The sequence below is a fragment of the Trichoderma breve genome, chromosome 6 (genome assembly GCF_028502605.1).
Source record: "Trichoderma breve strain T069 chromosome 6, whole genome shotgun sequence".
NCBI lineage: Eukaryota > Fungi > Ascomycota > Sordariomycetes > Hypocreales > Hypocreaceae > Trichoderma > Trichoderma breve.
In genome coordinates, this window is record NC_079237.1 from 3420888 (window position 1) to 3444291 (window position 23404).

General features: G+C 48.5%; 8 protein-coding genes across 8 annotated transcripts; 7 read left to right on the forward strand and 1 right to left on the reverse strand.

The window, feature by feature from the left end:
* Window positions 1-667: 667 nt before the first annotated feature.
* T069G_09951 (glucanosyltransferase domain-containing protein) lies at window positions 668-2444 on the forward strand (the record flags this gene model as incomplete). Its single annotated transcript, XM_056177161.1, has 3 exons — window positions 668-751; window positions 847-1681; window positions 1738-2444. 3 exons carry the CDS (start codon window positions 668-670, stop codon window positions 2442-2444), a joined length of 1626 nt encoding a protein of 541 aa, XP_056025639.1.
* A 1247-nt stretch (window positions 2445-3691) lies between these two features.
* Window positions 3692-5101, forward strand: T069G_09952 (amidohydrolase family domain-containing protein; the record flags this gene model as incomplete). Its single annotated transcript, XM_056177162.1, has 1 exon — window positions 3692-5101. One exon carries the CDS (start codon window positions 3692-3694, stop codon window positions 5099-5101), a length of 1410 nt encoding a protein of 469 aa, XP_056025640.1.
* Window positions 5102-8726: 3625 nt separating this feature from the next.
* Window positions 8727-10562, forward strand: T069G_09953 (GMC oxidoreductase domain-containing protein; the record flags this gene model as incomplete). Its single annotated transcript, XM_056177163.1, has 2 exons — window positions 8727-9078; window positions 9133-10562. 2 exons carry the CDS (start codon window positions 8727-8729, stop codon window positions 10560-10562), a joined length of 1782 nt encoding a protein of 593 aa, XP_056025641.1.
* Window positions 10563-11352: 790 nt separating this feature from the next.
* On the forward strand, window positions 11353-13130 carry T069G_09954 (cytochrome p450 domain-containing protein; the record flags this gene model as incomplete). Its single annotated transcript, XM_056177164.1, has 6 exons — window positions 11353-11681; window positions 11745-12240; window positions 12295-12633; window positions 12688-12835; window positions 12892-12902; window positions 12954-13130. 6 exons carry the CDS (start codon window positions 11353-11355, stop codon window positions 13128-13130), a joined length of 1500 nt encoding a protein of 499 aa, XP_056025642.1.
* A 2754-nt stretch (window positions 13131-15884) lies between these two features.
* On the forward strand, window positions 15885-16538 carry T069G_09955 (uncharacterized protein; the record flags this gene model as incomplete). The annotated part of the gene is made up of 2 exons (XM_056177165.1): window positions 15885-16059; window positions 16138-16538. The coding sequence occupies 2 exons, from the start codon at window positions 15885-15887 to the stop codon at window positions 16536-16538; spliced, it is 576 nt and encodes a 191-aa protein (XP_056025643.1).
* Window positions 16539-17121: 583 nt separating this feature from the next.
* Window positions 17122-17526, forward strand: T069G_09956 (snoaL-like polyketide cyclase domain-containing protein; the record flags this gene model as incomplete). The annotated part of the gene is made up of 1 exon (XM_056177166.1): window positions 17122-17526. The coding sequence occupies one exon, from the start codon at window positions 17122-17124 to the stop codon at window positions 17524-17526; it is 405 nt and encodes a 134-aa protein (XP_056025644.1).
* Window positions 17527-17739: 213 nt separating this feature from the next.
* On the reverse strand, window positions 17740-19459 carry T069G_09957 (calcineurin-like phosphoesterase domain-containing protein; the record flags this gene model as incomplete). The annotated part of the gene is made up of 2 exons (XM_056177167.1): window positions 17740-19283; window positions 19345-19459. 2 exons carry the CDS (start codon window positions 19457-19459, stop codon window positions 17740-17742), a joined length of 1659 nt encoding a protein of 552 aa, XP_056025645.1.
* Window positions 19460-20778: 1319 nt separating this feature from the next.
* T069G_09958 (uncharacterized protein) lies at window positions 20779-22089 on the forward strand (the record flags this gene model as incomplete). The annotated part of the gene is made up of 2 exons (XM_056177168.1): window positions 20779-21040; window positions 21098-22089. 2 exons carry the CDS (start codon window positions 20779-20781, stop codon window positions 22087-22089), a joined length of 1254 nt encoding a protein of 417 aa, XP_056025646.1.
* Between the last annotated feature and the right edge of the window lie 1315 nt (window positions 22090-23404).

Here is a 23404-nt window from a genome sequence, read left to right on the forward strand (position 1 = left end):
GTACAGCCCTTCGTGTGTGATGAAGTGTTATGAAACGACGACACATGCGACAGTGGCGACTCAAACTTCTAATTCGCTCGCTCGCACCGTTCAAATGCAGGCCAGGGTCCTGTGACAGGGGATCTGGGGTGCGCGGACCCCCTGAACGGAGCCGCCATTGGCCCTGATCTCCCCCAAAACAAGCTTCCAAGTCTCCTCAACTGCGCCTCCCATTAGTCCCAGTAGCGCAAGTGGCTACATATGTCCAGCAAATGGATCATCCACTGATCAATGGCTTCAGGGCAGGTAGGCGCTCGGGTACCTTGCCTAGGCCTGCTAGCCAGGGGTGACCCCTGTTCTGTCGCATCTAATTTCCCCTTGCCCTGGATCCTCCGACTCTCCTGGCGCGACAACAAAACACTCGCCGCCTGCTCCATGGCGCCGTTTGAACGGTTCAGATCTCTTTTTCGCATCTTTCTTTTGATTTTGTAGCTAATTCATCATTTTTGAGGGTGGCCGCCTCGTACAGTTGGCCTTTCAGACACTCTTTAGAAACAACAATCATTCCGGTGCTTCACCAACCATATCAACTTTTACCATTCTAACCACTCCCTTGTTGCTCTTCAGCACTTCCAATCGTTAGAAACAACGCAAATATCACATTTCAAAACCATCAAGAATCGTCAAAATGAGCTTGTCCAAGCTCTCCGTCTCTATGCTCGCCCTGGCTGGCAGCGCCCTCTCTGCTGATCTGCCGTCCATTACCGCCAAGGTGAGCAGCCACTTTCCACTTTTCCTTCTCCAGATCTTCAACTCGCCAACGTCAAAGATCAACCGCTAATCGTCGATTGTCGATGCAAAAAATAGGGCTCCAAGTTCTTCTACCCCAACGGCACCCAGTTTTTCATCAAGGGTGTTGCGTACCAGCAGGATGTCGGCCAGGCCGGAACCACCACCTCTGGCAACTCGACCTTCATCGACCCTCTCTCCAACGAGGCCAACTGCAAGCGTGACATTCCTCTGCTCCAGCAGCTGGGCACCAACGTGATCCGTACCTACGCCATTGACGCCACGGCCGATCACTCCGCCTGCATGAAGCTCCTCAACGATGCCGGCATCTACGTCTTCTCCGACCTGGGAGAGCCCTCCCTGTCCATCAACCGTGACACCCCCAGCTGGAACACCGACCTCTTCGCCCGCTACAAGGCCGTCGTCGACGAGATGTCCCAGTACTCCAACGTGATTGGCTACTTTGCCGGTAACGAGGTCTCCAACGCCAAGAACAACACCGGCGCCTCTGCCTACGTCAAGGCCGCCGTCCGTGACACCAAGGCCTACATCAAGTCCAAGAACTACCGCTGGCAGGGTGTTGGCTACGCCGCCAACGACGACGTCGACATCCGCGCCGAGATTGCCGACTACTTCAACTGTGGCGAGCAGGACTCCGCCATCGACTTCTGGGGCTACAACATCTACTCTTGGTGTGGCCAGAGCTCCATGCAAAAGTCCGGATACGACGAGCAGACCACCTTCTTCTCCAACTACTCCGTCCCCGTCTTCTTCGCCGAGTACGGCTGCAACCTGCCCGACGGTGCTGCCAACCGTATCTTCCAGGAGACTGCTGCTCTGTACTCTGACACCATGACTGAGGTTTTCAGCGGTGGTATCGTCTACATGTTCTTCGAGGAGGCCAACGACTATGGTGAGTTTTTAACTACTTAAAAAAATTGAATACCGCATGACTAACGTAATACCCAGGTCTCGTCTCCGTCAAGAACAACCAGGTTACCAAGCTCAAGGACTTCAGCGCTCTCCAGTCTCAGGTTACCAAGGCCGACCCCAAGGGTGTTGACTCCAGCGACTACAAGCCTACCAACAAGCCCGCCAGCTGCCCTGCTCTGACCGATGACTGGCAGGCCATCAACGACCTTCCCCCTACCCCTGACTCCGGCCTTTGCTCTTGCATGCAGACCTCCCTGTCTTGCGTCCGTGCCGACGATCTCTCCTCTGACGACTTCGGTGACATCTTTGGCTTCATCTGCGGCAAGTCTCCTGCCGTCTGCGCCGGTATCAACGGTGATGCTTCTACTGGTGTCTACGGTGCCTACAGCATGTGCGACGACGGTGCCAAGCTTGACTACGTCCTCGACGCCTACTACAACTCCCAGCAGAAGTCCAGCAGCGCCTGTGACTTCAACGGCCAGGCCCAGGTTGTCAGCGCCAAGCCTGCTTCTTCTTGCTCTGCCGCTCTCGCCTCTGCCAGCGCCATCAACAAGGCTGCTGCCACTGCCACCGCCCCCGTCAACTCTGGTTCCACCTCCACTGGCGACAAGGGCGCTGCTACCAGCAAGAGCGCCGCTGTTGCCGGCCGCCCCAGCTCTCAGCTGCTGAGCATTGGTGAGCTGTCCGTCGCCCTGTACATGGGTGTCGCCATGCTTGCCGGCGGTGCCATGATTGCCCTGTAAATTTAAAAAAAGGAGGTTTCTGGAATTTTTTTTTACAGTGGGATTGTGTATGTAGATTTGGAGGTTTATAGGAAAGTGAAATAATTATCGTCGTTTTTTTCATGTATCTTTGGATCCAGGATTTGTATGGCAAACTTTTTGTTTTTGATATACAAGGCATCATTGGTGTTGCGTGTCCGCAACTTTTTGTTTTTTTTTGGCTATTAGAACGGTAGCAGTATTGACTTTTACGATTCTACAATACTTTGAAAATTTTCTTCTTTTTTAAATTACCTTTTTTGCTTCTTTCTTGACTCTTTTTTATCTTTCTGCTTCTTTTTGACTTCTTTTTTACCGTTTGCTTTTGACTTTTTTTTTTTTTTATCTTTTTGCTTCTTTCTGACTTGTATATATATTCGTTTTGAGATATCCTCTTGTGTGGGGTATCGTGATGGTTTATACAGGATCTTGTAAGAATTGAGAATCCCGTGCCAACATTTGTAGGAATGATTTTGTGTCTACATATCTGACTTTGAATCTTGGTCTGTGAAAATGGTCTTCAAACATGGTCAATTGGGTGGCGATTTTCGTCAAAGTGAATGGATGCCCATTGGTGAAGCCCATATGATCCAATCATGTGGATCGGCAGGACATCAAAGAGTCTTCGTGGCGCAGTTGGCTAGCGCGTCAGTCTCATATCAAATTCGATATGATCTAAACGATAGTTTGGGCCATCTGAAGGTCGTGAGTTCGAGCCTCACCGAGGACATTCTTTTTGCCTTTTATCTCTATTATTTGCTCCGTTTTGTTGGTCTGGGGATTGGTTGTTTTTGAGGAGTTGGGGATGGGTTTTCTTTTGGGTGGTTGATTTTAATGGTGGTTGTATGTATGTATGTGCGAGTCTTATGTGGGTTGGATGCAGAGCTTAATGACTGTTTCCTGGGAGATTAATGAGTACAGAGCGTGCAATACGCCAATTGCTCCGTAAATATACATGTATGCAACTTCAGAGAAACAATTGAAAACGATATGATAAGATAGACAACTGTAACAATGGCCTAATGTAAGACATGCCGTTCGATAAGGAACCAAGTCAGCCCCCGCCTTGGAATGACAAGTTTGGATCAAAGGATCACGGCCCCGCTCCGGCTTCTTCTGGCATTCTGATCTCAACGTCATCTCGTGTCTACATCTATGAGCTGAATCAAGCATCAACAGCACTCCAATAATACTATTAAATTTCCTTGATATCACAATTAAGATTCATCATGGCGGAACCCTCCAAGGCAATCCACGCAACACTCATCCACTCCCTCTCTCCCACTCAGCTCCAGGTCATCCCTGACGCCCTCATCACCGTCTCCTCTTCCGGCACTATCCTCACTATTCAGCCTAACATCTCCCCATCTAAAATCTCCAATATGCTCGCTGAGCAAAACATTGAAAACACTCCTCTCACCAAACTCTCCCATGGCCAATTTCTCATCCCAGGCTTCATCGACACGCACAACCACGCCCCACAATGGATGCAGCGAGGCCTCGGCCAAGGAATGCACATCCTAGACTGGCTCGACGGCATAACTTTTCCCAACGAAGCCAAGTTTGAAGATGCGTCTCATGCGGAAAAAGTCTATGAAAAGCTCGTTCGGGGGATGCTCAGGCAAGGCGTCACGACGGCTTCATACTATGGCTCGCTTCATGGGGAGGCAACTCGCGTGTTGGCATCGACTTGCTTGAAAGGAGGTCAGAGGGCTCTGATAGGGAAATGCAACATGGATCAAAACTCACCGTCGTTTTACTGCGAGACTTCTGCTGAGGAGTCTATTTCTGCGACGAAAGCTTGTATACAGCACATTCGAACCATTGATCCGGAAGGCTCTCTCGTCAAGCCTGTACTGACGCCTCGGTTTGCAATTTCATGTACAGCACAGCTCCTTAAATCTCTGGGAGAAATGGCGCACGAAGATCCTTCTCTGGCAATTCAGACGCATTTCAACGAGGCTGCACAGGAAATCAACGCCACGTTATCTCTTTTCCCGGAATTTAGCAACGAGGCTGACTTGTATTCTTCGTTTGGACTTCTCACGCCGCGAAGCATCCTTGCGCACTGCACCATCATGACGCCATATGAGATCAACAAGCTGCAAGACTTGGGATGTGGCGTCGCTCATTGTCCTACCGCCAATATGACCGTCGGGGGAGGCTTCATGGCTGCTCCTGTCAAAGAATTTCTCAGGAAGGGGATTAATGTCGGTTTGGGCACGGATTCGGGTGGTGGATATAGTTCGAGCATGTTGAATGCCATGAGGCATTCTCTCATTACTTCGTATGCAAGAGAGGCACTGTATCCTAAATTCGAGTCCGAGAAGGATGAAAGCGTCAGCAAAGAAGGAGGTGGAGGAGAAACACTGAGTTGGGAAGAGGTCTTTTACATGGCTACCAAGGGCGGAGCCAAAGTCGTAGGTTTCGACGAACAGGTTGGTGGGTTTGCTGTTGGGATGGAGTTTGATGCGTTGGTGATTGATATGCGAGATGGGCGGGAGGGGGTCAATGTGCCTTTGGATGAAGAGAATGATTCAGCGGAGAGGATGCTGGAAAAGTTTGTCATGACGGGGGATGATCGAAATATTGCACAGGTGTATGTCAGAGGAAAGTTGGTTCATGGAGGGGATGTTTAGAGATTGGAGAGATTTGGGGAGTTGAATGTTCTCCGCTATAGAGTGCTCAAGAATCATGGTAATGACGACAAACGGTACAACCTTGCTATAATGACCTAATGATGCCCCCTTGAGTGGAAATGAAGCCTTTTGATATGCCTACTGCCCTAGACAAGCAAATACTGTATCTAGGGTTGGCATACGACGGGTAATTTCTAGATCAAGTGGAAACATAGAGGCAAGATACAACATGACAAGCACTATCATCGGCTGAACTGGAGTGTGATGTGATTTAGTATAGTATTTCCGCTTTCCTTCGCGCCCAATGCCTCCTAGAGATCTGCAACCTCTCGTCCTCCTAGAATGCTTCGATTTTCTTCTAGAGACTCGACGAGTGCTCCTGAAACTTCCACCAACGTGTTACCATCAATGAATCCCCCCCGTGAGAAAACCCAGACCGATGAGAAAACCCAGCCCACCGTCAATGTGGCCCTTCTCGCCTGCACACACTCAGTCAGGAAAATGCACGATGGAAAATATGAGCAGCATGTTGAACTTACCGCGCGTTCAAAACAAGACACCACCTTGTGGCAGAGCAGCAACAATATAGATGACAAAGCATGAATGGGCTGGCCTTCTGCCAGTCTTGTATCAGCGTAAAGACTAGCCCACTTTGCATTCTCCGCATCAGCTGAGCCGCAACCCCGACAAGCCATGTAGACGACAAAGCATGAGTGAGTCAGTCTTTTGCTCGTCTGGTACCAGCACAAAGACTGACTCACTCCGCATTCTCAGCATCAGCTAAACTGTAACTCCGGCAACCCATGTAGACGACAAAGCATGAATGGCACTGGTCTTTTGCCAATCTGGTACCAGCACAAAGACCAGGCCATCCATGTTTGATGGGCGAGCCAAATACCGACAAACATAAAAAAGAAAGCATAAGTGAGCCAGTCTTTTGCCAATCTTTGTACCAACACAAAGACTGACTCACTCAGCATTCTCAGCATCAGCTGAGTTGTAACTCCGACACACCACGTAGACGACAAAGCATGAGTGAGCCTAGTCTTCTGCTCGTCTGGTACCAGCACGAAAACTAGTCCCACGCATGCTCGCCACATGCCATCTCTACAGGTAGGTTTGCCGCTGAGGAGGGCGTGATGTTGGGAGGGAGAATTGTATCAATCTGGAATCGAGGTTAACGGGCGGCAAGCGAGAGAGGAAAAGTCAAAGAAGGCTCACTAGTACTTGTAGCCATCACCATTCTTCTCGTTGTTGAGAAAATGGTTGGAATGCTGATGTGGTGATTGGATGAAAGGAGAAGCAAGGAGAGATGGGGGAAGATGTGGTGATGTGGTTGGAAGAATTAATGGATGTGACCGTAATGAGTGAAGATGGTAAAGAAGAAGAAGAAGAGGAAGAGAAGAGAAAGAAGAGAGAGGATCCTTATTAATAGATAACGAGAGAAAGTATTGGGCTCAACTAGCGAGTGAATGAAAAGACCCGGGAAAACCTCATTGGCCCGGAGAGTTTTATTTACATCAACAGTGGAGCAACATGCAGATTTGAACGCGTTTGTACTGCTAGCTCTTGGGGGAGTTGGGATGATTACAAGGCCCTTTGGTTCTGATTGATAATGGAGTCTAGGGGGTTGGGGAGAATTTCAGGAGCTGTTGCTCCAATGCTCCGTTATCTCTTGCTGTGGATGGATCTGGTGGGTGTGGAGAAGCAGACGGAAGAGTGAATGCTGTTCTTGCTGCCAGTGCGTCATAATGTGATAGTTTGATGATTTATTGGGGGTGGAGAGAGAGGCGGTTGAATGGCTCTGGGCGAGGAGCAGCTGCGGCACTTCAACTCCCTCGAATGGTGCAACAGAGACTGCAAGCCCCCTGCGTGAAGAGCTAGATGAATAATGATTCAGAGGAATGTCTATTGTAGATGAAAGTTTTACAAGGACCAAACGAGGTAGCCTGACAGCATGGGGCTGCTGGGCGATGCCCCACCGTGCAGACAGAGACACCCAGGTCCTGTAAGGTTGGCTTTCAGTTCTTCTCTGAAATCATGTCAAATTCTGCTACTGCACAAGTAGAATGGACCCAGAGACGGAACACAGTCGCAATAGCTTGCAAGACCCAATCCTTGTGCGAGAAGTTCCATTTCCGAGCATTCTTGAACTTCAACAAACGGTCTCTGGCGAGATCAAGAAGAGATGCTTTGGAAACCAACATTATGGGTCAAACGAAGAGAGTAAGGTGGATGTACACGAGAAAACATTAGAATCTCTCTCCAAGAGAAGTTAGAGGGTAATAGGTATTTCACGTTAGGCACTTAGATGTTCAAAGGCGACTTTCCAAGTGACCAAAAAGCTACGATAACTGGAATGCGGAAAATAAGTCAAAGAAACCTCAGAATCGCCTTATCTAAAAAAAGCATCATAGACTCTCAAAAGGTACGTCTCATAGCCAATGTTGTACTAATGGACTTACCATCTGTTGGTTACTGTCTAACACTAGGTAGGTCATTATCCCAAGATGGATGACTATTGGCAAGAGTCCATGGAGCATATGTAAATATGCGAAATTGATCTCCGTATAATCACCTTAAATCACGAGACAGAATCGTCAAGGACTCCGGTCGGAAAGTTCGTGTTTCATGTTCCTTGCATCGTGACTGGATCTTACCAGCTCAGAATCGGCCGCAATCGGTGCGCGGGATCCCATACACACATAACACGATCATGGGGGAAGCAACGATAGCCAAGGCGACTTTTGTCTCTGTACTATGATGGGCTCAAAGTTACCTGATACAAAGCAGTAGATATACAAGAATCGTAATCTTCGTCAGTTTCCTTTGTGAACTTAAGTGCCCATTCCCATGTCCAAGTGTGACCTCAATGACAAGATCATACGGGTATTTTTACTCGCCTTCATGTCGCTTCTCAGAGCGCCACGGCACCGAGATTTGGAGTATTCTTGACACACCCAGGAAACGAAAAATCTTAATATGCATAAGAAGTCATGCATTTCCTCATCGATTGGCATGTTTACCCCTCGTTCCTGGTACTTTTGGCGCAAACACTGATACTACTAGATAGGCAACTCTATTTAGCCTTTTAGGAACCATGGAAAGGCCGAAATGGCCTCAGCCCCCATATGCGGAGAACCTGAACAGGGATCACAGCTCCCTCGAAAATCGTGCAGGCTGGGGTATTCAACATGTGCTGAAGGCCCGGATTGATGGCCTCATATCCGGGGTTGTGTCCACTAGCCTTATCCTCAGAACAATGAGATGAAGAGGATGTTTTACCTGGAGGTGGATCTCGCAAATATTGGCAAACTCCGAGAACTCCATGGAATATGCTGCTTTTGATCACGCGCAATTTGCTCGCAGATCCTTCCGCTGTACTGCCGATTTATCGACTAATGTGTCACCATCGGACCGAAAACATTACAAACTCCTAGTCGTGACGACTTGACAAGCCTCCATCTCCAGTTTCGAGGAAACAGAGTTCTCCAAAAAGTTAAACGAAAGAAATACAAAAGTACTGTCAATACGATGTGTCTCACTTTCGATATATATACTAGCAAGGGGCCGAACCTTCGAGACATTGATCGTAGGTAGCGTCTTGGTTTCATCTCAAAACAACATGCCGCCTCTCAAGACACGCTTTGGCGCTCTTGCGCTGGCCACCGTGTTTTTACCACTTCAGTCATTGGCCACGCCAATCGATTCTTACGACTACATCATTGTCGGCGCAGGAACAAGTGGCCTTCTCTTGGCTAATCGCCTAACCGAAGATGCCAACCTTAACGTTGCGGTCATTGATCCTGGTGCCGATGAACGAAACAACACAAACGTTGTCAATCCGCTCGCATGGCTGGGATTAAGTGGGACACCTGTCGACTGGAACTATTCGAGTGTTCCTCAGGAATACATTGGTGGAAGAGTTCTCCCGTACGATGCAGGTAAGGGGATAGGTGGGACCAGCTTGATAAATGGTATGAATGCACGAAACCCTTAAATGGAGATGAGATCAATACTGAGTCAGCTAGGGATGACATATATTCGAGGAGACCAAGCGCAATTCGATTCCTGGGAGGATCTCAATCCCGGGTCAGGATGGAATTGGGATACCATGCTACAGTACTACAAGAAGGCTGAGCGATTCTTCCCTCCCTCGTCATGGCAGGAGGCTGTTGGCGCATTATATGAAGAGGAGTACCATGGATCCTCAGGAAATATTGACGTCGCCTTTAGCCCGGTCCTGCTCAACGGCTCTTTCTACGGGGACGCAAAGGCAGCTTGGGCAAATCTCGGGCAATCTCTCGACAGAGATGTGAATAGCGGACACACGGCTGGATTCGACGTTTGGCCGCAGACTCTGAATCCAATCGATAACACGCGATGCGACGCTGCCACGGCGTTTTACTGGCCTGTACAAGATAGACCAAACCTGACGTTAATCAATGGCACAGTTTCTAGGATTCTGTGGAAGAATAACACGGGCTCGACTCCTGAAGCGTCTAGCGTTGAGTACGTGATGCCGAATGGACAGAACAAGACTGTGAAGGCTGCGAAAGAAGTAATCTTGTCCGCAGGTGCCCTCCGTACGCCGCTTATTCTTGAGCTCTCCGGTATCGGTAACCCAAGTATATTGGAGGAACTGGGCATTGAGACGGTTGTTGACCTACCAGGCGTGGGAGAAAACATGATCGATCAACCTAACATGGCTCTGTCCTACTCGACCAACTCCACGTTCCCCGGATACGCACCATATGCCACATTTGTTAATGCTACTTCTCTTTTCGGGGACGGCTTTAAAAGGGTATCTGATGTAACAAAGCTGCTCCTACCGCACTGGGCACGGCAGATTTCCAAGGAGACAAACAGAGCTTTAAACGCTACGGCAGTCGAGCAACTACTTCGGGTTCAATACGATTTAATATTTGAGAAGGATGTGACCATTGCTGAAATATTATCTACTGCGAGTGGCACTGGTGCTTTTTCAGCATATTGGGGTACTTTGCCTTTCAGCCGTGGGAGTGTACACCTCAACTCGTCTGAGGACATCAACACACCCAAGATCAACCCGAGATTCATGGCTATTGACTTTGACATGATTGTTCAAATCGCCATCGGACGCCTTGCAGCAACGTTCTGGGGTACCTCGCCCATATCTACTAGTTTTGAGGCTGTGCCGCAGGGAATTCCTTCACCAGACGCTTCATGGAATCAATGGAAGAATTTTACAGATAGTACCATGATATCGAACGCACACCCCATTGGGACTGCAGCGATGCTTCCAAGGAAACTTGGTGGAGTTGTCGATCCGCAGCTCCGCGTGTATGGCACGAAAAATCTGCGGGTGGTGGATGCTTCTGTGATACCGTTGCAGATCAGCGGACACCTTACTGCTACACTGTATGCCATTGCGGAGAGGGCAGTGGCGGAATTTATTGCTCCAGCTCGTGATGCTGTGTGATGCGAGATGCTAGAGCGATGTAAGGGATGTGGGGGTGTAATGGTGTTGTTAGAGATTTGTCCTATCAGTTGAGTCTTTACATGCTACATTATGAGTCTTTTAGAGGATCAATTAATGAACGATTATTGTTCTACACATTTCATACAATGTATCGAATAAGTATTTCGTCACAAATAGCCATGGGTCGGTTCCGCAGTTCTCGTTCCCTCTTACTCCTTGCCACCCCATAATCGTGAATGAGAGGTCTACATCAAGGCAGTGTCTCATTGCCCCCTTGATTCGCCATCATCATCCCGTCCAAAGTGGCTGCAGCAAACTCACCTGCATGACATGCCCCTTCTCCGCATCCGAAGGCAATCTTGTAAGCGGGACACGGCATCATCCTCAGCAGTACGACCACGTATCCCAAGCCACGCGATGCCGCGCAACGAATTAAGACAATGCTCTTCAATTCAACAAGCCGCTCTACCCCTCGTGTCAATCGATCGTCCCTCCGATCTAGTTTCTTTCCGAGTTAGAAGAAGAGCTATAGTCTGACAGGTTGAAGGTTAAAAATGTTAGTCGGCTGTCGCACCCGTCATCACGGTTTCTATATGGGGATGTCTCACATGGCGCAGCCAATACGCAGCGTCGGGTTGGACAAGGTCTCCGAAAAAGTATAATCGTGTTGGTATAAATGCCCGTCTTGCTCCCATTCGAAAAAAGGGAGGGAGGATGATGTTGGAAAAGAGAGACATCTTGATTCTGCTTATTTGGAAGTTTTCGCAAACGCTGCTGAAGGGTTTCCACGATGGTGAGCCTCGTCGCTACACTTGCTTCGCCGCGGGATTGGCCTGCTAGCGCTCTGCTGTTGGCGGCTACTCTTGTTATCTCGCTCCTTGTTCGTTTGTTGAGGCGGCCTGGCCTCCCTTCGGGTGCGTCTTTTACGGAATGGGGTGTGCCGTTCATCGGCTCCCTCAACTTCTTCACCAAGAGAGGCGATTTCCTACGAGAAGGCACGAAACGTAGTCCCAACGGCTACTTTAATTTTTACTATGGCTCGTATCCTATCGTTGCTCTCTCAGGAGAAAAGGCTCGTTCGGCTTATTTTAACACGAGAGGTCTTGATCTGAGCGCTGGGTATGAACTCCTCCCTTGCATAAACACATGCGTTCTGGGCGAAAGAGACTGACCAGGCCATAGATTCAGGAAACTATTTTCTGCTGGCCCTGACATTGACCATATGCTTGGCTGTAATATGAGTGCTTACTTCATAGTGCTCTTCAAGAAGCTTACTGGCAAGGAACACTTGGCCACCTGTCTTCCCTACCTGAATAAAGACGCCCGCGATGCCTTCTCCGCAATCGACACGTCTGTTCCATTGGATCCCTTTGTAGTTCTTTATGACTTACTCTACAAATTCACTCATCGCACCGTCGGCTGCCATGACGTTGCCGAAGACCCTGCACTTCAAGAGAAGACGATGCGGCTCTACGAGAAGCTGGATAAGACTGCCGCCATACAGGTCATGTTTCCGTGGCTACCTACGCCTACGAAGCTCAACAAGTTATGGGCGGGGGCAAAGTTGCATATGTTGTTTGGGGATATAATACGTGAGAGGAGAAAAAGCGGTCGAAAGGCGGAAGACGTAATGCAGTACTTGATGGACAAGGGAGAGAGCGATTTGCTGTCCTCGGCTGTAAGTATCTTGTTTGATCGGTAAAGTGATTTGAACTAACCTATTACCAAATAGTTTATTATTGGCGCCTTGTTCGCTGGCTTGATCAATACGGGAGTCCAATCCGCGTGGATCCTCTGCTACCTCGCCTATGACCCCGTCTGGTACGCCAAGGTCAGAGCTGAAGTCGACGCAGCTGTTGAGAAATATCGGACTTCAAACGATCAGACGCCGGTAGATGTCCTGGCAGGGCTTTCTCTTGAAGCATGGGAGTCTGAGTTCCCTTGTATCGACTTTGGAGTGCGGGATAGCATCCGACTGAACCTCATGGGGGCTTCGATTCGTCAGAATACTTCTGGCAAGGATATTGTGCTAGGTGATACCGGCGTCGTTGTCCCGAATCAAGCTTTCGCGGTAAGTTTTATGGCTAAAGGGTGAGAGGAAGCGATGCTGACATTTTGCTGAAAGGTCTATCATGTTTCCGATATCCACATGGACGAGGCGATTTACAAGGACCCTCTCAAATGGGATCCTGGACGATATTTCCCCGAAAGAGGAGAAGATAAGAAACGCCAGCATGGATATATTGGCTGGGGAACTGGATTGCACCCATGTTGTAAGCGGGCTCTGGTGTTGAAACTGTTATGATGACACAAGCTAACATTGACACAGTGGGAATGAGAGTAGGCATGAGAAGCCGTGATAATTGAAGAGAAAAGCTAACGGGTTAATAGATTGCAAAATTGGAATTATTTGTTTCTACGGCCACCTTTTTCGCCATGTTTGACTTCAAAGCTGTGGACAAGAATGGGAATCCGGCGACGGGGCCTCTGCCTTCTTATGACAGCAATGCTCTGGCGGCGAAACGCATGATTGACACGGTCTATTTTAAATGCGATCGTAGGTTCTAGGTAAGAATTTTGACACTGAATAATATTCGAGATGGAGATGGAGAACGATGGAGAATGAGGTTCCATGATCCGTATATTGATGGCACAGCGAGGAGAGGGACGCGATGTTTAGCCACAGTGCGGTGTATTCTTTTTGGAGAATGAATAGCTTCGGTGTTGAGAGTATCTGCTTTTCATCCGTGTCTGTTGGGCTTGCTTAGGTGTAGACTCTGATAGGCATAAGTACTTCTAGGTGGAAGTCTTTTGTTGCATCTCGTGTTCAATCTGCGCGACAAGTGATCCTGGCGTCTGAGCACCCGTATTGCAAGTCCGCCCCTAGCCATAGCGTCAGCTATATGTCTCTAGATTTAAGACTTCTTCTTATTTACCGCCAAGACTTCCTTGTCGGGACCTTCCAAGGGCATCTTGTTCTGATCTTGTGTTGAAGTGAGTGCCGGGGCGAGGTTCCGCTGCTTTGCAAGGAGGCTCTGAGACGGTGCTAGATGGATGATGAGTATGTATTTACTGATGATGCGGGATGATGCTAACGGAAGTTGATGTACATTCTGTTGTGCTCGTGACTGGGCCTGGATAAGTTGGGGGAAGCTGCTGCTGGTAAGCAGATTGGCCTGCTTCACGATTTGCCATTGTTAATGAGAAGATGGTTTGCAGGATATTGGGCTTGGAAGGAATCTGATACGGCAGTGGAGTGTAGAAAGCGAAGAAGAAGGTGAAATTCTGCTATGAAGATGTGATGTTATTGTTGCTATAGTGATATACCATCTTGCAGTGATTCACTCGACCAGGGTCCCGTGACTTATTAAAGTTCAACATCTTCTTTTTTTTTTTTTCATCTCGCCTATCAACAAACTCTGACTATCTCACAGGTTGCTTTTAAGGTGACCTTTTTTGGCCGAAGCAGTTGGCCCTTTAGGAGTTCAACAGCGGCACAAGCCAAGCCTCTGTCCCCCAAGAGGATGTCAACCATGACTGTTGGTGAGGGTATCTCGGAGCTGCTCCCAGCGGACAATCTCCTTTTCTGGATACCAGACCAAGATGTCGAAATGTACGAATATCAACTTTATCTCTGCCATAACGCAGGTGTGAATGCCCAAACAACAGCATCAAAATTGCATATCACGCGTTTATAAGCCACTGAGGGCGCTTGCCAGTTGTCAGTACTTCTTGACGAGTGCATCACGTGTGATCAAGTGACTCGCTTCAATCTGCACTGCAAGATGCACTTAATCTTAAGCTTGTTTGGTATTTCTGCTTGCTTCACTTTGCCCCTTCACTTTCCCTTCTCTACTAACACCGTCATCTCTCACGCAACAGCAGATGCTTGAGCAGCACTCGATTCCATTCTTTATTATGGTTTGTACGATGGAATTAGCAGCACAGTTCGGGTTGATAATTCTCCTCCGAAGCCTTCAAGTTCGAGAACACCAGGATTTAGTTTGTGCATAGAGATATACGAGAACGATTCATCTTGAAACCTGTGGTCGTCAGTGCAGCATCGCTATTGCGATCACAGCACAGAAGTAGAGCCCGGCTTATGTCCCACGCTAGCATTCGACATCGCACTACTTCTTCACATCACCTTAGTGTGTCTTTGCGGTTGCATCTTGAGCTTTTGCAGCCTCTTGATCTCGAGAATGTTTGGCGTGAGTGCTCTTCCAGAGACTACCCAAGTGCAGATTACTCACTCTCTCTTAGTTACCCTATTGGACTACGCAGATATGCTTTTTCAAGAGATCAGACTCGACCATCAGAGCACGTTCTTGAGGAGATTTCTTTTACATTTTGCCGTCTCGCTGGAGACACCCTCTTGTTTCCCAAGAAAAAGCCTCCACACCACATCTACTTCTGATCCGGATCGCTTAATGCCGACACATCCTATCAATCTCAACTCTCACTCGTTATCAGACGTACGTTCTACAGCCACCCTTGGACTGGTTTGGACAGTGCTGATCCGCAATCTAGACCATGTTACAAGCACCCAGTCGCCTTCACCAAACCCCACAGACCACTGTGGCTCCCGTGGAAATGCAAGCCCATGCGTGGACGCAGATTCAGTGACAGGAGAAACATGCACTTCCACATACACCCCACAGCCGCTCCATTGATCAACTTCGCCGTTCGAGAGAACGAGATCGAGTATCATCTTGCATTATCGTCTGTTCTTGGAATGATACAGGCCACCGCCGGGATTCTGAGAATCCAACCCAACCTGAGGCGACAGACGATGGATCCCACCACGGAAATTCATCATCATCACCATCAACATAGGTCTAGCTTGTCTATCTTGACTTGGGGACCTGGAAGCAACTTACCGTGGCCGCCTGACATATACTTCAATTCTTTTATTTCTTCGTAAAACGTTTTAATGCACGAGCCCGCAAACCTCACTTTTTGAGCAGCCTCATTCCTAAAGAGTGAATTGCTCATCGAATTCAAAGTCAATTGTTGGGATCAATATCACGCTGACAAATTTTGACACGACCAACAAACTGCCTGGAATCTTAAAAGTGGCATTTTTCATATTTTCCCACCGCAATATGTCATTTTACCATACGCGCCGCATACCAGAATCTCACACACCTATTGGGTGTAATCAGATGGGAAACATGGAGAAGAATAGATCCATGGTCGGATGCTTGTGCACGGACCATTGAACAAACGAGCAAAACACCTTCACCTGCGCCTTTCTCCCCTCTACTCTTCTCTCCTCCTACTCTCCTCCTACTCTGCATCATCCTTCAAAAATCAACCAAGATGGACAATAACATCGATCAAGAAACACTACGGATGATGGTATTCTTGGAGCTTCAGGATGCCGATTCACAAATGAAAGGAAAACACCGAGAGGGCGATCCTCCTCCCGATGCCGAAATCGCAGCCTGGCTCTATGAGCAAGAACTCTTGTCACTGGAGACATTTTACGCGGATCGTGACTTGAACAGCGGATTTGCATCATCGTAGGATAATGATGACCAGCCTCAGGCCACCGCTGGACCTGCACCCAAAGAAGAAGCACTGGCCGATCCGTTAACTGCGGCTACCAGCGCCAGTCACACTGAAGACTCTCAGTTCGACACCCAGACAGGTAAAGCAGACGAACCCAACCAATGCCATAAAGCCAGTCAAGAGGATGAGCACATCGCGTTGATCAATTCAGTTGCAGCCGCTGATTTTACCCTCACAGAAACCGAAGAAGCCCGCCAAGCTGAAGAGTCTAGCCAGGGGGAAGAATTCAAGAAAGGGCGCTGTACCGTCTGCAAGGAAGAAACTCTCTTCACTGAGACTTTGAAGTACCCTGGAGGCCATATTTACTGTCAAGGATGTAATGAAGAACGATTTCAATTAGCTATTCTTGATGGGCTTTTCCCTCCCCTGGATGCTGTGGCAAGGCAACCCCCTTCGGCGTGATACATCTCCGAGTACGTCAGGCTGGGAATTATTGGAACTTTGAGGAGCCATTTATGAGCAATAGAGAGAATACAAGGAGTTTGTTTTCTGCAAGGAAACCATGCATGACCATTCTCTGGTCTCGAGCTCTTTCATGACAAACCGTGCGATTGGCTTGGCTTGCGCTGCATGTCACTAGAGCATCCAGTAAGCAGCTCAATGTAACAAGGAGCCAAAGCCTATTCCGACTTCAATTGTTCGTAAGGCTTACAGAGCCATTAGAAAGCGCTGCTAGAGCCTGGGCGGCATTGCGCATCCTTCAATTTATTCCTACTTGAGGCAGTGCGGCCCGCCAAGAAGGCATCCTGTCACAATTACGAAATCAACATAAGCATTGTGCTCAGTCAGCGCAGATATTACCGTTGCAGGTGCCCGGAAGCTGAGATGAAATGCGTATATATATTCAACTGTTTTTTCTGCAGTTTAGTTTCTATTCTCTGTGCAGCAGTTAGTTGACAACTTTTTTACAAGTCTTTTCGACAATCCATCACACACCCACAACCTCAAACGTGCAAATTAATTGGCTTGTCAACTCATAGCCACCATGGCAGCCAACACCAAGGTCGAAGAGTACCGAGCGCTGTACGATTCATACCTCCAACACTGCAATTCACACAGCTTTGAGGGAATGGAAGAATTTTATACCTCGCCTTTAAACGTCAACGACGAGCCCTGGGACCCAAAGAAAGTCACAGCGCAGTTTGAGCCGCTGGTGACTGCGTTTCCCGACTGGCACTGGGAGTTGAGGCATCTTACGATTGAAGGGGATTATCTTGCGTGCCATTTTAAAGTTACGGGGACGCATAAGGGGAGTTTTCAGGGAATTGAGGCTACGGGGCGGAAGATTGCGACGACGCAGTTTACGTTGTATCATGTTGTGGAGGGGAATAAGTTTGGGGATGTTTGGGATCTTGTGGATATAGAGTCTGTAGTGAAGCAGATCTCTTGAGAGGAGGGCGAGATGAAAGAATGACATGTTTACGAAGTCGCTTCCTAAAAGATATGGATGTGGATGTGAGATTGAATACGGTGTGAGAGGTTCGCCACAACTTCGGTGCATCTTCAAAAAGACACAACGCTCGATCCGCCATGTTGCATGGGTCTCTTATCCACGGTGTCTGTAAAAGAAATCTATTTATAACCCATGTAACCTACTCCATGTTTAAGCTGAAAAGACCTTCTGTACTTTGTCTGTGCATTTCCCAACCTTTCCCACTCTCTTCTCCAGCGCATTCGTCAACGGTGTCTTCGCTTTAATGTAATCCACCAGCACCTCATCCAGCGTATCCAACACCACGAAATCACTTCTCTTAGGCAAGATGTTGTCTCCGCCACCCGCAACAAAATCCACCGTAGCAATGACGTATTCCTTCTCCGGGTCGATTCTTTGCCCCGAAATCCTTGCATCTATGAGCATGAACCCAGGAGGATTCGATGGGTTATACTTGACGTTGAGGTTGTGCGAGATTTGGAACCAGGATGAGAGCTTCTGGTTGTTGAATTGGTTGACGCGGGATACGCATCCCTCGAGGATCTGGAGGAGATCTTCGCCCGAGTAGGTCAGTTTGGTTACGGCGTTGCCGAAGGGGAACGACGTTATGACTTGGCCTCGCGTGATGTTGCCGGCATCGATGGTTGCCCGAACACCGCCCGCGTTGATGAGTGCGAAGCTCGGCCTCTTGTCTTCCGGGGCGTCTGTGGTAAGATTGTACAGGTACTCGAAGGCGGCATCAGCCATGACCTGGCCGAGGAGACAGTCGCCGCTCTGGCAGGCAGTCTGGTCGAGGGTATTCTCTGTTGTGCCGATAACTTCGTTGGCAAAGTCCTCGAATGGACCTCTCCACGCGGTGACCTTGGCCTGAAGATCGGGCTCCAGCTTGGTCGTGTTGTCCATGTGGATCGGGGCGCCTTGATATGCAAGAGCTTTTCCGTCCTCGTCAAAGGTAACTGAGATTGACCCCAGATTTTCTCCCCATCTCCATGAAGTCACGATAAAGACCTCGTTGCCAGCCAGATCATCCACAATAGTCGGATACTTGCCCTGGGCACCTTCCATGTCTCCAAGCAGCGTATGGCTGTGACCGCCGATGATGAGGGATAGGCCTTCAGTCTGAGCCGCAAGCTGCTGGTCGATGTCGTAACCAATGTGCGTCAAAGCTACGATGCGTTTGATGTCCGTTGTGTTGCGAATCTCCCAAATAGCCTTTTGAACCTCTTCCACCGGGTCGAGAAAGGTAGTCAGCTCGCCAACATGCGAAATCGTCGGAGTCGTCGGCGTCGTTGCCCCGATAACAGCCAGCCCATGCTCTTCAAAGATGTGATAATTCTTAATCGTTGACTTGAGATCTGTGTACTCGCTCTTCACATTGCAGGAAACAACAGGAAACGTCAGATTCTTCAGAAACAAGCCCAGCTTCTCATCGCCACCGTCCCACTCATGGTTTCCCAGCGTCATGGCGTCGAACTTGAGGTCGTTCATCGTCTCGGCAATCTTCTCCCCGCCGTAGAATGAGTAGAACAGCGTGCCTTGGAACTCATCGCCGGCGTTCAGCCATAGATGGTCTGGGTACTGGGCGCGCAGCTCGGTGACTTTTGTCTTGATGCGAGCGTAGCCGCCAAAGCATCCCTTGGAAGGGTCGGTGCAGTCTGTGCCGGCCTTGACGTACTGGTCAAGATGAGCATGGACGTCGTTGACGTGGAAGAAGGCTGTTCAAGAGTGAGTCAGCATAGTAGATCTAGATGAGAGAGTAGTGAAGTGAAGCCTTACACATGTTGTAATGTCCTTCATCGTCAATCCCTCGCTTGAGCAGCCGTCTGCTATAGAGCACATCATCTGCTACCGCACAGCCCGCAAGAGCCGACAGCACGATTGAGGCCTTCATGATGATTTTTCTGGCTCTTAAGATGCCCCCACCGGCTGGATTCTTCGTATAGCAACGGCCTAGCGAAGCCTTGCTGGAGAGAATCGTGACGAATCAATACCCAAAAAGGCTTGAGTTGAAGCTTATCAGACAGTATCGATAAAGCCGCAGGACGACAGACGCTCGCTTTCTTATATGCGCTCAACTCTCGCCCACCACGTTGTTTTGTTCACCGAGTCTTGTGGGTTTGAACGTTTTTCTCTATTTCTTACCTGCCTCCCTTGAAAGAACTTTTTGATGGCCAAGACTTGCTTTGACGAATGGGGCTTGTGTTGCCAAGGTCCACGTGGGTATGTCACGTCACGGTGCGGAAGACACTGTGTCAGCTTTCAGTTGGAGATGGAGTTTAAAGCCTAGGTCTAAGTCTGGGCATCGGCATCAGCATCTTATCTTGTTCTTGCATGCATCTTCATCTGCACTGTAACGGTCGCTTCAGCTCGGCATCATCCATCGGCGCTTATCCGTGAAGATGCAGGGAGGACAAGTCAACTCCTGGCACAAGACACCGATTGCAATGAGATGATAGCATACATTACCAACATCTATAGCATCTGGATGCAGCCAAGTTCTTGAAGATCCTATTTAGCGTGTTACATTCTGTAGTTGTTCCTCGATAATAGAATTTCATTGTTTATTACCGGTTTAACCAGCTCCTCCTCGATCTTGCACTCCATTTCGCTCGATAAGCTTTCTTCTATTGAATCACTCATCGTGACCGTGAGGACTGAAGATTGAGATCCCTTTCCTCCCCATGTCAGTATCGGGCAACTTGCCATATGATTTCCGGGTCGGGACAAGACGCAAAGGAAACTCTTTAATTTACAGCTGCCCAAGTTTGCATCTGCCACTATAGCTACCTCCTCCCAGTATCTGGCGCTACCACTACATGTCTGTAACATTTAAATTTGGGACATGTGATACTAGATAGCAAGTCTAGGACGCTGAAATGCCATTCCATGTTTAAGATATGGTTGTTTCTGTAAAAGAGCGCTAAACTGGCAACGAGGTATCACCCTGAACTTGACAACTGACGCCACTTACAGTAGCTGATGAGCGTGTGAATTGTTTGCCAGCTGCGCGGTGCCAGAGCAGATTTTTATGTTGGACTGCTTTCCTCTCGCTATAAAAATGAAGTTTTTTTTTCTGACCTCTTTTCTTTTTCTTCTCTCATCACACACTCCGACTCAACGTTGTGGCCCTTGACAAGCACCAACACCACAACCTCCACCCAGCAGCCATACGCATTACACTCCCTAAGGCAAACGGGTTACGAAACGATCATGGCCAAATATCGTGATAATGATCTGATAGGTGAGATTTCGGACCCTCAGATTACATGGGACGAGACGGAGCTGGAGAGAATACAGTCGGAGTTTAAGGCATTGCAGAAAGACTACAATGGCGTTGACGCCATAGACACCCGAAACTTGAGCAAGATTCAGCAGCGCGAATATTGTCGCCAACTAGTGCAAGGCGCATTTCAGCTTCTGCATCTCCAGCCTGGAGATTATCTAGACTGCTTTGAGGCATGCATCCGCAAATGTTTGGTCTCACATGCTCTGGAAGCACAACGTTGGAGCCGATAGGGAGGTTACAAAGATGTCGTTTCCAAGCTAAGAGACATCGTGTACCTTTCTGAGCTACACGGTAGATACCACATTCTACCTGCTACAAGTGTGGTAGCCTCAATTGTTGTCAAGCAGCTCCGCAAAGTTAACACAGATGGAGTGGATGAGATTATCTACCTCATGATGAGATACAAGGTCTTTGAGTTTGCACACGCGTCAGTCAAGCACTATAACGGGCGAGGAAGTAAGATCATACGAACCAAACACGTCATACCAAACTGGAAGCCTAAAACCTTGAAGGCTGAAATCCCTGGCAGCTTCGGTGACATGGGATTGTCCTGGCTAGTCCTGAATAAGTCTCTTGAGATGGAGGATACCAAGAGCCAGGCTGGCATAATGCTCAAGTCCCAGATGCCATTACTGTCTTTTACAAACCCGACAACAAAGAAGATTACCCGGCAGCAAGCGGTTGATCTGGTTGTCCCCCATATGACCAAGATCATGAGAGAGTTGTGGTCAACGACTACAAACGATGAGTGTGCGGCAGCCTTGACCAAGGAGATCATCATAGTGTTACCCCCGGATATGAAGGAATGGCTAGAGACGTGGAGCAGACAAGCAGGGAAGCAGGAAGTCGAGGTATGGGTCAGAGAGGCTACTGAAGACCTCGAGACCTACGAATGGGGAGAGACTCAAGCCATGGAGCCAATCTGTGCTGTCATTAATGAACTGGACGAACTGCAGCACAGCAAAGATATCACATCTATCGCGGCACGCCACAAGATTCGTGACGGAATGGCCATGATCCGAAGTTACATTATGGGAATGGAGGGGAAATGGAAGGAGTGGGCATATAAAGAGCTCAGCAAGGAACTGCTCGAGTGTCAGGCAGCAATCGCGACTGATGTGAGCTTCATTCGTCGTTCCCTCGAAGAGAATGACGAACGTTGCTGGAAGAAACGCCGCGCAAACATGGAAAACGCAGCAAACGATGATGGAGCGAAGACAAACTGGCTGCTATGAGCAGACGACATGGATGGTGATGGTGAGCTAAACGACGGGGTTTTCGGTATGGGATTATACAATGGGAATGTCTATGGCGTTTGACTAGGGGAGCGACATCTCATTGGAGCGTTGGGAGGATTCTATTCTTAGGAAGTCATTCAGTTACAAAGCAAAAGAGCTCGCCAAACCTCATTCATCAGGTTCTATTAAAAGTTTTCATTTTTCAAGAAGCAGTTATTCAGTTGTCAACTAATGAAACATTTGATGAAGCCAAGGTTGGTAGTAGAGGAGTCGCAAACTAGTGTTACGATAATTACCCTTTCACTCATTATGATTGAGGCTGACGGTGTGGGTGATTCACGTTTTAGGAGAAAAAGTGTGCGACAACAAACAACTCACTTGTGATGATGAGTAGGCCGTAGGTGCCAGCTCTTCCTCGCACATGCGGCAGTGATTGTGATGTAAATGATATCGCTATATACCTTGACTCTCTTGAATATCCCACGAATAGGTCCAATACCTTCCTAGATACCCTCGGAATAAACAAAATGCTCCCTGACCACTTTTGGCCAATTATCTTCTTCATATGTCTCCTCATGTCTATCGGCATCCTAGCATGCCTAACATATACAGTCTTTAGCATAATCTTTGAACGTAATGCCACCCGCGAGGCTTCTCCGGATGAAAGATATTACACTTTTGAAAGATCTGTTACCGGGCCGTTTGAAGATGAGGCTCCCCGAAGGACCGCTTCAATGTTTGGCATTCCGCAGAAATTCTTGCACCGAAAAGACAATGCGCCGATTATACGTGCTAAAAGACAACCTCCGCCTAACCAAGCCGGTGGAAGCTCTCGTGATGACGGGAGAAGACGCACGAAACCTCTGAAGACGCCGGCACGAAGAGTCTTATTCAACTCGCAAAAGGGCAGCGTTGTGCGTCATAGGGGTCCCTCAGAGCATGAGACCTTCACTCCGAGAGCGTTTTCGGGGGAAGGCAGTCAAGCGCCGGAACATAGAGATGGCTTGTCGTCAATCGCGTCGAGTTTGGTGGTTCATGCACCGGTGAGAGGGAGGACTAAGAAGGATAAAGGAAAAGAGAATGAGAGGCAAACAGGGCGAGAGGATTTCCTGTTCAATATGTCGGTTTGAAAGAGAGATGGAGAGAGTATGATAGCAGTGACAAGATTCCCAAACTCATCATTTATGGCCCATGTAATCTACCCATCATGCAGTCACGTTTGTTCACAATTGGTATACGAACATATTCTTGGATCTCACTTTTCAGATACTCAAACGCCTTGAATTAGCTTATGTTTTACTTCAGCTGTGGG